The sequence below is a fragment of the Bombus huntii genome, chromosome 15 (assembly GCF_024542735.1).
Source record: "Bombus huntii isolate Logan2020A chromosome 15, iyBomHunt1.1, whole genome shotgun sequence".
Taxonomy (NCBI): domain Eukaryota; kingdom Metazoa; phylum Arthropoda; class Insecta; order Hymenoptera; family Apidae; genus Bombus; species Bombus huntii.
This window is the reverse complement of record NC_066252.1, coordinates 8899654-8914691: the sequence shown is the minus strand read 5'-3', so window position 1 is coordinate 8914691 and position 15038 is coordinate 8899654. Positions and strand designations below refer to the sequence as shown.

General features: G+C 38.0%; 1 protein-coding gene across 6 annotated transcripts in view; it reads right to left on the bottom strand.

Annotated features, from left to right (window-relative positions):
- LOC126874026 (basement membrane-specific heparan sulfate proteoglycan core protein-like) overlaps positions 1 to 15038 on the bottom strand; it is a 276871-nt gene that overhangs the window by 48549 nt on the left and 213284 nt on the right. For 5 of the 6 annotated variants that reach the window (XM_050635565.1, XM_050635566.1, XM_050635563.1 and 2 more), the window contains 3 exons: positions 13076 to 13286; positions 12596 to 12707; positions 11252 to 11434 (listed from right to left, as the gene is read on the bottom strand). In XM_050635565.1, the coding sequence (XP_050491522.1) occupies positions 11252 to 11434; positions 12596 to 12707; positions 13076 to 13286 (506 nt within the window). The remainder of the gene's footprint in view (positions 1 to 11251; positions 11435 to 12595; positions 12708 to 13075; positions 13287 to 15038) is intronic. The other variant, XM_050635568.1, reaches the window with a different exon arrangement.

Here is a 15038-nt window from a genome sequence, read left to right as displayed (position 1 = left end):
GACCTTTGGCTAGTATTTTGCATTAATTAGCGATTCCTTCGGTTGCTGTACCCCGAGGCTTTAGCTAAGTATGTATACCCCTTCAGAACGAACTACGTCACCTGCCAAGACTCTTTCAGACCTCTAGATCCATAAAATGTAGACGGTTGTCTTGTTGACAAGATACGAGTTCTTCTTCTTTTCGTATCTTCTTTCGTCGTAGGCGGTTCGGCTAAAATACGATGAAAAATTAATCGTATACGATTGCACGACTTCTTACACTGTAAAACGTTAGCTCCTTTGGTCCATTCGGCGTGTTCAAATTTCAAATCGATATCTATGATGAGTTTCGAGGAGAATAGATCGTAACACCTTACGTGACTCACCCTGTATCACATATATGTGCTTTCGTCCTATGTAAACATTTTGTATTTACGTTTATGTCCATTATTGGGGACGTACTCCCGTTTATCGTCATCATCTCTGTTAATAAACATGATAGACACATATATACATGAATCGAACGATAGTTTTGTTTCATTAAATATTTAACCCAGGAATCCTCAATGAACGAATTATCGTGAATTCGTTTCGATTGTATTTAAACTTTGTAAATCTTTTATAGGAATGTGTATAGTAGGATATACAGTATAGAAGACACTGAAAAGCTGTATCGTATTATTAGACGCTTTTTTGGTTTCGTGTAATTATAATTGTATATTACGCCAATGTTGCATGTTCATGTACATCTCGTACTGCAATTTCGATGAAATTATTAACCGATTAAAGCGAGGGGTGAATTGTAAATGAAGCTGTTGTATATAACAGTCCTTACGAAATCTACCTATCGGGATAATATCCGATTTTATTAAATATACTCGTACGTTGCTCGTAATCCGATATTTTGCAAGAAAACTGGATCGAATAGTGAGCGATGATAAAACTGCTACTGACGAGGGAAGAATATGGAGAAAATTTATACGAGAAACAGTTGTTAGAAAATGTCTTTCCTTCGTTGACGTTTTAATCGTTCGTATACAAGCATCCTAAGATCGTTAAGCAAACACTATTAGTTTGATTGATCGATTAATTGTCAATGTTGAATCGACTCGTTGTGAGATTCAACTTCCTATAACGAACATCATTCAGCGTTTCGTTTGAAAATGAGCTTCAAGTCAGACGTAAATGTAGCGATGACGCGATCAACGCCTTTCTGATTACACTTAGCAAGCGGCAATTGCATCGTCCACGATGCAATTTGCTATGCTACGATGCTAAGGCTGTAACACTTTCCTCCAAGAAATTACCAGCGAGCTTCCGAAGATATCTGGAAAATGGCTCGATAAGCAAGTTAAAGCAGTTAAAGTTTTCCAATTACTGCTCGCGACTGTTTCGATTTCTTTGTTCAGTTGATCTTAATCTTGTCGTGTAATAACGATTTTGACACGTTGTCGGTGGTCACTGCGAGTCACTTTACTTCCTCTTATTTGGCTCAAATATATCGCTCATACCCGTAGAATTCCTCGAATTAAAATGTTCTTTTTTAAATTAAAATTAAATATCTTCCTTCTATAGCAATGGCCACTACGATTTAATTTGCTTCTGCTTCGTAAATATCGTTAATCGAGAGAAAGCAGGAGAATCTAATTCGGTGTAAGCACGTTGAAAGCGAATTAAATAAAATTTTAATCCCATTCGTATACGATACGAACGAAAAATGGAAAACTCGAATCCAACGTTTCTTCGACTTTCATTTTTCTGTTTTTTTTTTTTTTGTTCTTTTTTTAGTTACCTGATCGTTCTAAAGCAAACAATCAGAATGAAATAACTATCCCATTATAAGAATAAAGTCGCAGAGGCTGAAAACCTTAATTAAAGCGAATACGGTGAGAATCGAAACTGCTTTCTCACTGATCCAATGATTTGCATAGAAATAACCGTTCCACGTATGAAACGAAAGAAACAATAAAGCGTTCATCCTAATCAGGCCATCAGACACGTAATCGGACCGAGCCCGGGGGATTAGACGTGCCAAACGTACGAGCTTCGGGGGCAGTCTTTCGCCTTTATTAAATTACACTCTGCTCGAGCTGGTATCATAAATACGTTCGCAATCTTTTCATGGTTCGTTCCGGTGCTGCACGTTGACCTATCATCCAGCCTGTTTTCGACACGATTATCTCTCACGCAAATCGAGCATAGACCCACCTTAGCCGTAATTCATCGACCGCGTACGGTTCGTGTCCCAAAATGGAGAGTCGAGTAATTGCCAAGGATCCAGCAGATACTGCCTCGAGAATGTGGCGAAGATCGCGTCAACTTAATAGAAATCTACCGCAAACTAATGTCTCCTCGACTAATTTCAAGAGCATAGATCGTTCGAGAATTCGCCTTTCGGAATCATAATTTCACGATTCAAACGCGGAAATATGTTTTTCGTTTATATAAACACAAGTACATAAATGTGTGTAGTTTGCATGATCGATTTTTATTCCTGTTACCGGGCAGCTTGGTCTTCTCCGTTGAGAGACGAAGCTGTTGTTACTTCGAAGATAGCATTTTCGACGCTATGAATTTTAATTGGCTGCGAACTTCTCAACGAAATGTTCCATTTTTCCTTGAAACTTTGATCAGAGATTTCTTTATTGCATCCTGACAAAATGGAATATTTAAACAGTCCCATGGTAATATCGCGACCCGTTTAGCAGATTTATTAGCGATGGAACTAAATTCGACTACTACACCTGACGTTTAATTAACAATCCAAAGTAGCAGGTATGTGATTTTACGTAGTCTATGACTGACATTCGTTACACATATTACCACATTAGGTGGTAATGACAAAATCCCCAATCACTTAGTTGCCAACACAGTACATGAATATTTTGGAAATATCATACGGATTGTTAATTTCCATCGGCAAAGGTACGCACACAACGCCATGTATACATATAATATGTTCTAAATAACATGGTTATGAACAGCAGTTTAAGCCTGGCCTGTCGTAGGCTTATTAACTGTCAATAAACGCGCTTGCGCGGTTAATTGGAGGTTGGAAGTTCATGTAAAACGGATTAAAGATAAAAGAGGTTAAACTACGACCCTATAAAACGCTCGGTAATTAAGCACAAATCACCGTGAAAATTGTGCTTGTTACGCGTAGCCACTCTTCGCAGGTAGAAGGATAGAACCGATACACGAGAAACTAAAGTGAAAAGCTTGCGGATGTACAGTTTCAGTGAAGATAGATGGAGGAGAAGTACCAATCGATACGGACACTCTAGTTATTACTAGGAACCCTAATTATTTGTTTATCTCGTATCGCTATATTTTTTTCGTATCACACGATGACATTCGTACAGATAATTCGAAACAATTACCTACGTCTTTCTAACATTTGTTTCGGTACAATTTCCGATAAAATTACAGCCATGGTGCTCGTGAGATATCGATAAAACATTCCAATTGGATGCCATTGGCCCCTGTAAATTCGAAATAATAATACGAGAAACGAGGAAACATTATTCTTTTAACGGAATCTGAGTCTCGAGCGTAATCTTCTCGGTGTATCGACGAAACCAGAGCGGGAGTACGACAGGATTTGAACAAGAACTCTTCTTCTATTTCATAGCTCTTCGTTTTCTGCGGGATGGAGCACAATAAATCTCGGCTCGTCGTTACGCCATGGAAGACCGTTAACTTTTGACGATGCCTTTCGTACGGTTCCGCGAAACTTCTTTTACGCTGCTGTATTAAAAAATCAAGTTCACCTATACGATAGGAAGTTGGCTTTTCTCTGCTATGTTGACGCTTTCACCGACCTCGTACGTAAAACGCTGTCGATCAAAGGTTTTCCTCATTTTTGCAAACGCGAATAAATATATTCGAAAACGAGTTTCTCATTGGGGAAGGCAAATAACTCGAGCTTACGGTTACCGAGTTTGTAGGGCACTGACGATCCGATAGCATTTCTGTTTTTATATTACCATATAATTCAAGTTGTAGATAGCGATAATAAATAATTCTTGCAAATGGTTTCTTATCAGTCGCCGTTGTGTTCCTTGAACGAACTTAACTCGTGATTTGCACATGCATACCAAGAAGTAATTCCCAACTTTTTCAATTATCGTACTTTTAATTTAGCTTGTGCCATGTATGTGTCTGAAAATGGATTTTATACGTTTCTTCGATGTAACTTTGGCATAGCATGTAACTGATTTAGCAAGGTAGCCTCGTTCGTCCAAGTTAAACTCCTACAAAATCAATTTGTCTATCTTTTTTTACTTCTTTTTTCTGTTTGTACCGAGAGACGTGTAATAGTAAAATAACTTACTTTTATTTGAAACGCTATTTCCGCCATTTTCCACCAGACTTGAATTTTTCCAAGTAACTTTAAGCTGTCCATTCTTTGATACCACTGTCTGTATCCTTTGTACTAAACCAATTTACTTTCGATACACTTCGATCGGCAAAAATTGCTACAACTTTTTGAATAATATCAGGATGATCTTGATCGTCCTGGGGCGATGCTATCGATACATCCGTAAAGTTAATATTTTTAACACGATTCAGAGGCTATAACTGATAATTGATGTCCACGTGAAACGGCAGACCAGAGTAATTTATAGTGGTACGCCTGCCGATTCCTGAAAAAATTTGGCATCGTTTCAAATCGTTGTAAAGTTAACCGAGCTCGCGCAGATGTATCGACATTTACTGGGTGGTTGCGCGCGCGATTCCGTTGATAAATTGCACGTTATTATTTCCATGTCAGCGTATATGTTTATACGATAATAAATGCACGTTCATATTCTACCGTTGTATTAAATTCCAACTTGAAAAATGCGGATTTGAAGGATCCAACAGACAGCCAGCATGATGAATGTATCTGCTTAATTGTTTGTCTCATTTCTCGTTGTTGAAACGTATTTCGTATTGTTCGCGGAGATTTCAAGGTAAGCTCGACAAACATCGAACGTGAACCAATCAGTTCACGTTTAACAAACCTATTCCATTTGTCAAGGATTAAATTGATTAATTCGAAATTGTTACTTCATTCTATCTGTAGTAGTATATATTCGTTGATTTATCTAGACACCGTCGCACTTTTTATCGGCGTTCTGGACAAAATTATTGCTTTAGAAACGTTTCAACGAAAGAGCAAAGAACGCTACGAGCGTACCCATTAAACGACGAATCGTCCGGTATATACGACAATCGAGTTAGATTAGAACGATTATGAAATTTTTAATGTTTAACCGCACCGTTATCAGGATTCATTCAATTGTATGTACACAATCGTTTGTTGTATAATCTATTACACATTGCCTCGACGTGCATTATTGCCGTGTCAATTATTCACGGGGAATTATTATTTAATAGCTGCTGATCGCTTGTATTATTCCATTGGAGGTTATATTCGATTTTATCGACTTCGATAAAATACAGTTTACGCTAAATTGCGCTGTGCTATCATCAGTTTGATCCCTCGCGGTGACCTCATTTCAGAACTGTTCGCTTTTATCACTTTCGATGGCGACTTCGCTGTATATCACATAATTCGGAATATCACGTTGCTGCTCCAACTATCCTGTGTTTAACCTTCGATTTCTAAAAAAAACAGCTGATTTTAACACCTCTATCGAGCGAATGATTATCAACGGTTAAACGATTACCTTTCAACGGCGGAAAATAGACCGTCCTTCTAATAATAAATTCCATGCTGTAACGAAGCGGCGGAAATTTGGTTTCAAAAATTCGGCAAATTGGATGAATGAACACGGATTACTCTTTCACTCTATCGATGCTACTGACGTACGCAATTTGACTGTTTTAGTTACGCCGGGTGCGTGCTGTTTCGCGTTGAAATTCAATGTTTCCCGCGCTAAATAAATCCCAGCTGTAACAATACTCTTTACTAGGGCATGAAACAGTAAATGATTTTTCCGCATGAAAACTGTTTGAATGGGCACGAAGTACGGCCGTATGATGCCTCTGACTTGTTACTGGCCATATAAAAAAGCTCGGATACCAGTAATGTAATAATTCTTGCACATACAGTGCAAAAAATGTCAGCGCAGAAAGCTTCGAGTCACGCACGGCCTGATCGCATCTGCTATGAAACTTTCGTGTAAAGCAATTTGAATAATTCTTCTGCTACACGTAGAATCTCTCTCGGAATACTATACACCATAAATTAACTTCATTGTAACGATTCATAGGCGGAGAATTAATTCTGATTAAATCATTTCTGATAGAATTGAACGCAACGTTTCTGTCGAGTAAAACGTATCGGTGGGGAATGTTGCAGAGATTAGTGGGAATATCGAAATAGTTGAAAATCTCATTTACACATTTTACCCGACGTTCAACTCTCGATCGCGTCTCGTTGTTAAACTTTTACTTTGTACGCGGAGTGAACCACGGAAAACAAATTATTGTGTTTTACATTTAATCAACTACGCGTAAACGTCGTTTGCCTTCGCTTGCACAATACTAGCAAACGATAGAATAGGAGATGCAACCTGAGCTCCGATGCTTCGAACGTGTCTTCTACAGGCAAGCCCAGTTATATCAAGCGAAAATAGGTGTCGAAAATTTGAGTATCTATCTTGCAGCAGTATCAGATTGCACCGGGTAACTGTACAAATTAAGATGGAACTTGAGCAAACGATTTGACGAATAGCAGCGACATTGAAACACGTACACCAATACCATCTCGATAGTGAAATATTACGCTGTGGATATATGAACGAACCCGGGAATTTCGTACGAATGTTCATGCGAGAGCGATAAAGTTTCGAAAAGCGTAAAAGAAAAATATGCAGGCACCTGAAAGTCTTGGATGGACGTGACTGCGTGTTTCCTAGGAATGTTGGTAAGGTGCACCTGAAGAAGCAGAGTTTGTAAAGAAGGGTGAGGGTGGGGGAAGAAAATGTGAATAAAAGAAGTTGCAAAGTAAAATCAAAGGGAAAGGGTTAAGAAACCAGACGATTCGTGTTTCAACGTAAAAAAAAAAAAAAAACTGAGTTACGTCGTGTTACTTGTCGTAGCATCGACAATTATCGCGCCATGAATCGATTCGCTGTTCCGGTTTCATCGAAATATATCGAGAAAGCCCTAGTATAAATCCCACTATTTCATCGTATGGAGGATGAGACCTAAGCGGATAGAGGCATTAAAAGATATCAAAAATGCATATACAGCTGACAATGCTAAGTGCTAGGAACTCACGATAGTTTCTGCGCAATTCCGTGGATTATCGCGCTATTAAACTCGTACGAACAACTCGATGTGAATGGAAATCCTACGAGACGCTTGATTGGATCAAATAAACCTTCCACGCGTGTGCAACGCCTAATTTCGATCCAGATTGCCAGTTAATAGGTTTTGACAGAGAACGGATGAAACTGTACACACACCCTGTAAACTAGTTACACATAGCGGTACGATATGAAACGTCAGAGAACCGACGTAATTCCAACTCGCAAGTTGCAACGACTACGCGCATTAACTGGCCGCGCGTGTTTTAATCCATTGCCCGGCATTGTTTCGATAGGAAATGCGTCTTCCCGAAGAGAGTCCGCGTTAAAACGCAACAAGAGATATTATCTAGGACTATTATCCTCACGCGGCTGCTATTGCTATAAAACCATAGTTGATTGTTCCACGGTATATGTACTTACGTATATGTAATACACACATATATATAATATTATATGGAGAAGAAACAAACCTAAGAAAAACTGATATTTCCTTTTCGAATTCCATTTCACTTTTCTTATTTTCATCGATTAACATTGCGACGATGGAAACATCGATATTCCGCTTGCTATAAAATGCACTCCAACGCTAAATATAGAGGAGAGTGGGGTAAAATGAAACGAGCGGGTAAAACGGAACATCGATGTTTCTCACAGATAAAATCTGCCAATGAGTTAGTCTATAGTGCCGTGTGACATGAGACTATTCTACTAAACAGCCTTTCCAACAATTCGTGGTCGACCATATAGACCCATGCGTTATTTTTCAATTGAGAGAGTTGGATTTTTCACTGTTGAAGTTTCCATATTGTATTGACGTTTCGATTATTTTTTTTTTTTTGTCAACTGTATTTTGAAAATTAACAACGATAAACACATATTGAATCCTATAGTGGCTATAGTATTTCCTTTATACTCCACCGTGCCTTCTGTATTGAAGAATGTAACATAACGCATGAGAACACTAATCTCCATTGAATTGTACTTTTTATAAGCGTCCTCTAGAGAAAAAAGAGCAACTATTCGATATGCAGCGTGAATCAGTCTTTACCTAGATGAAAACGTTTCTAAAGGGAACGTACGTGACTAGCGCATTGTTTAACGGCATTAATGTATTCCACAGCGGCAAAAGCAGGTCGAAAGTGAAGCTGAAAAAGTGTGGAAAGATATTAGTACCGCTCCACACGATCATTTTAACGTGGCGATCGTTGGTGTACATGTTTTGTACGTTTGCGTGCTTCGTCGCTTGGTATTTAAATTTGTGTACAGCTACCAGAAACAACGTAAATATACATCCAACTCTGCCTAACCTTCTACGATCAATTAGAAGAGATTTTCACGTAATGATATCTTGACAGATATACATATTGTTAGATGATAGATACCGTTGATCTGATGAAACTACGTGTTCTCGATGAAACATGAAAAAATAGAATTTATCGTTGTTGTGAGATTACCAGAGAAAATAATATTTCGATGAAATATTTTTCACGATAGAATTAAATAATATTCGATATCATAAAATTCGCTCCTAAACGAATGAAACATCTACGTTTGGTAGATGGCCTACAGTTTCAGCATAATAAATCTGCGTTATCATACGCTGAAGTAGATTCGCGTGTCTAGTATTTTAAAAAGGCTATTCGCTATAATATCACATGTGCAATATACTTGCACAACGCGAAGTGGGATTGATCTTCTTTCACGGACGGTTTTACCGAATTAAAGTTGGAACGTTTCAGGATTTAGAAAAAATTCAGCGCTCTTCTTAAAAGTTCCTAATGGACTCGTCTCTCCACTGGATTTCGTTCTTCACATCCGATTCTTTAACAAAGATGAAATGCAGGCTACGACTTTAAGCAGAAGAAAATTATTCGTCGGATTTTTAATTGGTTCATTGGTTAACCTCTTAACCTATGAATATTCAAACGACGGTGGAAAATGAGGAGGAAAGTAGAAAGGAGGAAAGGAGGATGATCACGGCTTTGCCAAATCTGTGAGAAAGCTTCTCAAAAGCTTTTCAACGATTGATAGAATGCGATTATTTATATTATAATACAATGTTGTTCGAGTAATACGCACTTTGCTACATTTCCATTCATTGGAAAACTAAATTGCCAAACGTAAAATATTGTCTGTTTCTTTTAGATAGATTTTAACGTCGCGTCAACTGCACCTATGTGATTTTCAGCGACGACAATGTGAGTAGAGAGAGATTTACTAGTTAAACTTTACCAAATAACGAAACATGAGAAATAATATTATAAATGATATTATAACTACCGTGTACACAATCTAATACACACAATATTATACTAACCATAAAAAGAATCTTTTAAGCCAACAATTCTTATTCGGTATTTACGCAGAAAATGGATACGGATACAATAGGTACATTATGATGATGATAATAATTATTATTATTATTCCGGATAGGTCAAAGTATCAAATACATTTTTCGAATGTCATATCGCAAAGTAGTTGCTTGTATTATCTACGCAAAATTGAAGAAATGCACTTCGGTTTGTGTGTGTTGCTTTATAACAGAACTTCTCTAAATTATGAACTCTCGTTAAATTCTGGTGCTCTGTCGTTGCTTTCTCGAGACTCTTATCCTCCTCGCGAAACTCGCTCGTTAGAATCCCAACCCTCTTCTGACCAACTGACTCGTTTACGACTTTTCACATTTCTAACATTCAGCCTACTAATGTGAAAACTGATACAAAACGAACAAACCATTCGATAAAAATCGACTATTTCACGCGACGATGGTTCCGCCATTTGTTAAAATGTATTTGCGAGAAGACGAGGATTATTCGAATCATTTTCGTTCGAAAATCGTCCTAAATAATAATTACACAACGAAGTTTCCACTTTCATATCTTCGTAACTTCTTTTTATTCTTCGTGTGTATCTCGCGTAGAAAGAAAGGTACCATTGTCATATCGGGAAACAGAACAGGCACTTGCAATTTTATTTTTTCTCGTATTACAGAAAGCTGTTGAAACCTTTCTGTTGCTATACTACGCGAGTATATTTATACATTTACGCGATTCTTTCGAATGCCTAAAAGGACAATGGTCCGCTAGATTTCCACTTTGGACATACGGCAGTGGTATTGAGTTTATTGCCTCCTATAGAGCACGCGTGATGCCAGAAGCTGATGATACCGACGCCTGCATTCTGCCGCCCCTTTTTACAACCTTCACCGTTTAGTTTATCTGTGGCCCGATTTCATCTCGAGAATTTATGACGTTCTCCAAGTCCTGCTTCCACGCTATTCAAGGATTCGTTTCGCAATTCCTACTCGAATAGCATCACGGTAATATTCGACGTTTTCATCGAAAATCACGATATGGGCACATTTAAAGGTGTCACGAGAATATAATGTGGTTTCGCAATATACAAAATATGATTCACGGTACGCGAAATATAGAACGTAACCTATCCGAAAGTAAATTTATCACGTTAGAATTAATATTTCTCCGTATTACGTACAATGTCGAAGGAGATACTACGCGTTTGAAAAATTTGATTTGTTCGAACGAAACGAACATAAACAAATGAAAAATGTATCATTCGGCTCGTTTCAACGCCGGGCTTAAAAATAATTCGAAATACAGGGAACTGGTATTGCGCGATAATTCGTAAAACGTTTCACCGTTCTTTCGGATTTTAAAGCGTTGACAATATCGATTTCGAACATACTGTGTTACAGATATGTTAATGGTAATTCGTTGTCGTGTGTTAATTTCGACCAAAGGATGATTATCGTATGCTATATGTATATTCGACACAACGGAGTAAATCAACTATTCTTTCGTTCCATTCTTTCATTCGATTCGTTCGAAAAAATTGCTTCGTATGATCATTTAAGGTGGAATAAAAATATCTTTCAAGATTTTTGTGAAACTTTCTATAAATTTGACCGCTGCAGCGGTTTCGTTAGCCGAAGAATTTACGTTCGATGAAAACGATTTCTCCGGGAAATTTTTATTATTCCGACTCACCCACCATTGAGTACGTGGACTAGAACACTGGCTGACTCGGCCGCAGACGGGGCACATGTGTAATTTCCAGAATCAGCAGGTAACGCCTTTGATATTAAGAGACGCGACGTTCGCGTTTGCTTCTCAGTGACTACGTTGATACCTCCCCTTTGACTGTAATTTACCACGTGATCACCCTTGTACCTGCAAATGTAATAACTTTCTGTTAATTAAAATTGTTTGAAAATGTCAATCGATGCTTTAGCTACGTCAGACAACTTTCCTCTTATTGCGTAAACGTACAGAGATTTCCCAGGGTTTATACAAAGATACCAATAATTACCTCGTAAGAACGTATGAAATTTATTTAGCTTTCGATTACGTAATCTTGTAATTCGACGATTTATGAGGAAAGGTAATACTTTGTTAGGAGTCGTGAATTCCATTATAAATATTATTATATGGAAAGGCAATTTGTTTTAGCGTAATATATGTATATCGAAAATAATCGTTGGAAATTCATGGTAATATTATATTATAATAAATTTCACAGTGAGTAAACTGCATATTAATTTTGTAATTATACGACGTTACTGGCAGTACGTTTCCTGAAAATTTCTCTTTTAAAAGATGCGCGACCATTTAAGTGGAACGCATTACATTCTAGCAACACGATAATACATACATACACGTACATATACGTTTGGTTCTGAAATAAAACAGATACGAAGCAACGTATAAATTGGAACTTGGATCAAAATAAAACCGAATTTTCTCATTTTATTCCCATCGTACGCGTAGTTCTCTCGTCTCTGCGCGTTACTGATATTAATAAATGCTGATAAAACGCGACAACGAATACAGTGAACTTGAAATGTCAATGCGGCGAGGAAAAAATAGAAGAGTAGGCAAATGTAACGAAATAAAATAAAAAAAAAAAAAAAAAAGAAAAAACTAGGAATATTACAAAACGCCCTCGTTCGAAATGAAATCGGTAATTAAAGCGCTCTAAATTTACACTGAAGTTTGTAATCCTTGATCCACTTTCGGCCTCTTTTGCTTCACCATTCTTTATCAAACAATGAACTTTTCACAGTTCGATCATTCAACCGTTCAATCAACAGAGAAAGCAACGAGAAGAAAGGAAGCAATTCCGATTCAACGACGATTTTCCATCTGCCAATCAGCATCAGCGGTGTTCTACGTTCATTTTAGCATGTAATCGAGAACCGTCTCGATGAATCATGATGGGCCCTCATTCACGAATGTTCGTTCGTGTTACGCGGCGACGCGACGCCATCCTGCGAATTCACGGCATTTATGTTCCCGAGTAAATCGAATTCGCGAAAGTCCAATTAAACTTACCAATAAATGAATGACGGCGGCTCAGGTGTCTGCAATACTATGCAGGTCAGATTGATGTCGCTTCCGCTCTTGATGTACAGCTCCGAGTTACCGTTGATCTTTGCCTTCGACACTAACAACATAATCAAATCGACGTTAGATCGTTGCATCTTCAAACAGCTTGTAAGCGTATTACGTCGTGATATTGTCGGCGACACGTTAAACTTCCATTTCATTCGTTCGCCGATCCTTCGGGAAATAAACGACAAAGCATTCGTATGAAATATTAATATGCGATTCTACCGGCATTGACATACACTTGCCGCGTTCAAACTGAAACTTCCTTTTAACGTAACGACAACGTAATAACCAGTTATTGTGCCAATTGCAAGAATAACGTGTACGGAGAAACGTTTATCGAAGTAACTTTGTCGCGTTCCCTTAATCAATAAGAGAATTTATTCTCTATAAATGCGGAATATGCGTCAAGCGTGTACTAACCTACGACGCTCAAGTTAAAAGCTTGGCTGATTTTCGATTCGGTTGAAACCTGACACTCGTATGTTCCGCTATCGCGAACTTGCGGTGAACTAATCCTCAAGGTCCATTCGTCAGATCCGTCTCTGTGTAACGACTGGAAACGCTGGTCGTTCGTGTAGGTTAAGATTCCTACGGTGAGAATGTGCAGATCTCGTTTCCTGATCCACGAAACCTGCAAACGAACCGAGAACGATCTTTACGTGACTCGTTTGCAATTCTGGCAGATGTTACGACAGCCACGAAAATCGTTGCATTTCGTAACATTTTTGGAATTTCGAACCCATATGGATATCGATTTGTGGGAGGAAAAAGGCGTTAGTGGAGCAATTACAGAACTGAAAAGCAAGGGACGAGTAAATTTCGTGAAACGATAAATTAATCGTGATTGGGATGTACCAGTGACGATAAATTCTCATAATCTTTTACTGTTACGCTCGAATAATTCTACAAAAACGAACTTAATATTTATCCGATGAAGCGAAACGTAACAGAAATAGAATTTATGATTGTACGCATTGGTAAATTCAGCGCGGAATTATCGAGAAAATCTTTCGCAGATTCGATGCGCTTTGTCCGCCAAATTTCGTATTACATTCAATCGTACGAAATCGCATTTTGTCGCCGAGGACGAAAAAAATCAACCAGAGAGAGAGAGAGAGAGAGAGAGAGAGAGAAAAAGAGAGAGAAAGAGCCGGATAACGAGACAAAGATAGGACAGGGATCAACTTTGGACAAAGCTTCCGACGCGAAAACATTTAACCGATCCGCGATAATCTTTGTCCACGCTATCAGCTTCTATCGAACTCAATTATCCAAGAACGGACGCTGAGCCGGTAATTTTTCACGACAAAAAAATTGTTCACGGTTCAATTTAACTTTCGGTCAGATATAATTAGAACACGGAACACGCGGCAACCCTGGAAAATAGATGGCTTATCGGCGAAACGTTTATTCTTCGTGTTGAAAACGGAGAATTGATACCTCGAATGTCGTTGGGGAAAATTAATTGTAGCAAGACAGCGGTTGTTACGTGCTGCCTGAGAACAATGCAGAAATACACTGCGTTACCGTCCTACGGTGTGTTTGTTTTGTCACCGTCGAAATTAATGATAAGAAAGCGTAAACAGCCTTTCCTTCGCGATATTTTCTCCCGAAACGCAATTTGAAAATCCTTTTCTTTCCCTTCGCTTCATTTTTAAACTTCCTTCCAACCGAACAAAATAAACTTTTTAGTTACTCCTCTTCCTTATTTTAATATAACATATAATATGTATATTAAAAGCAATTATAGAATCATTGGAAGATTTTCAAAGAAAATTGCTTTATCGTCCCTTCTCGTCGATTTCGTTATATCTCGGACATTTTTATCGCGTCGTATATCGTCGTGCATACATAGGATAATAAAAAATATAAAAAGATATCGGGTATGTATCTTTGTAATAAGGATAACCTAGATATAATAAGGATAACCAGAAGTTGAATAAGTTAGTTAGTAATTACAATGCAATTATCAAGTTACGGTACAAAAGAAAGCATAACTTCGAGCTTTATTATAACGTAAGTTTAGTATTTTTTATCATGTCGAGGTAAGACTTCTATCCTATTTTTAATGCTGCATGACAAGCAACGGTATCCTTGTGAGAGCGGTAAAACCAAGCATATTTTTAAACGAACGTATCCAGCTCGCCAACAAAAGCCAGAGATATGTTGGAAACTCGCAGTTTGAGGCCAAGGAAAAATCCTTTTCCTTTGTTTTCAGTTAAATGAAACCCGAGTACCTGTTACCTACTACCACGCGAATTCTTAACCAAACTCTCGAGAATAGCGGATTTAGAATTGAAAATGTGTAGGAATTTAAATATCCTTTAATTATTCGACAAACCAGAAAATTAGAGTCCATATGAAAATATTAGAAATCAGGCTG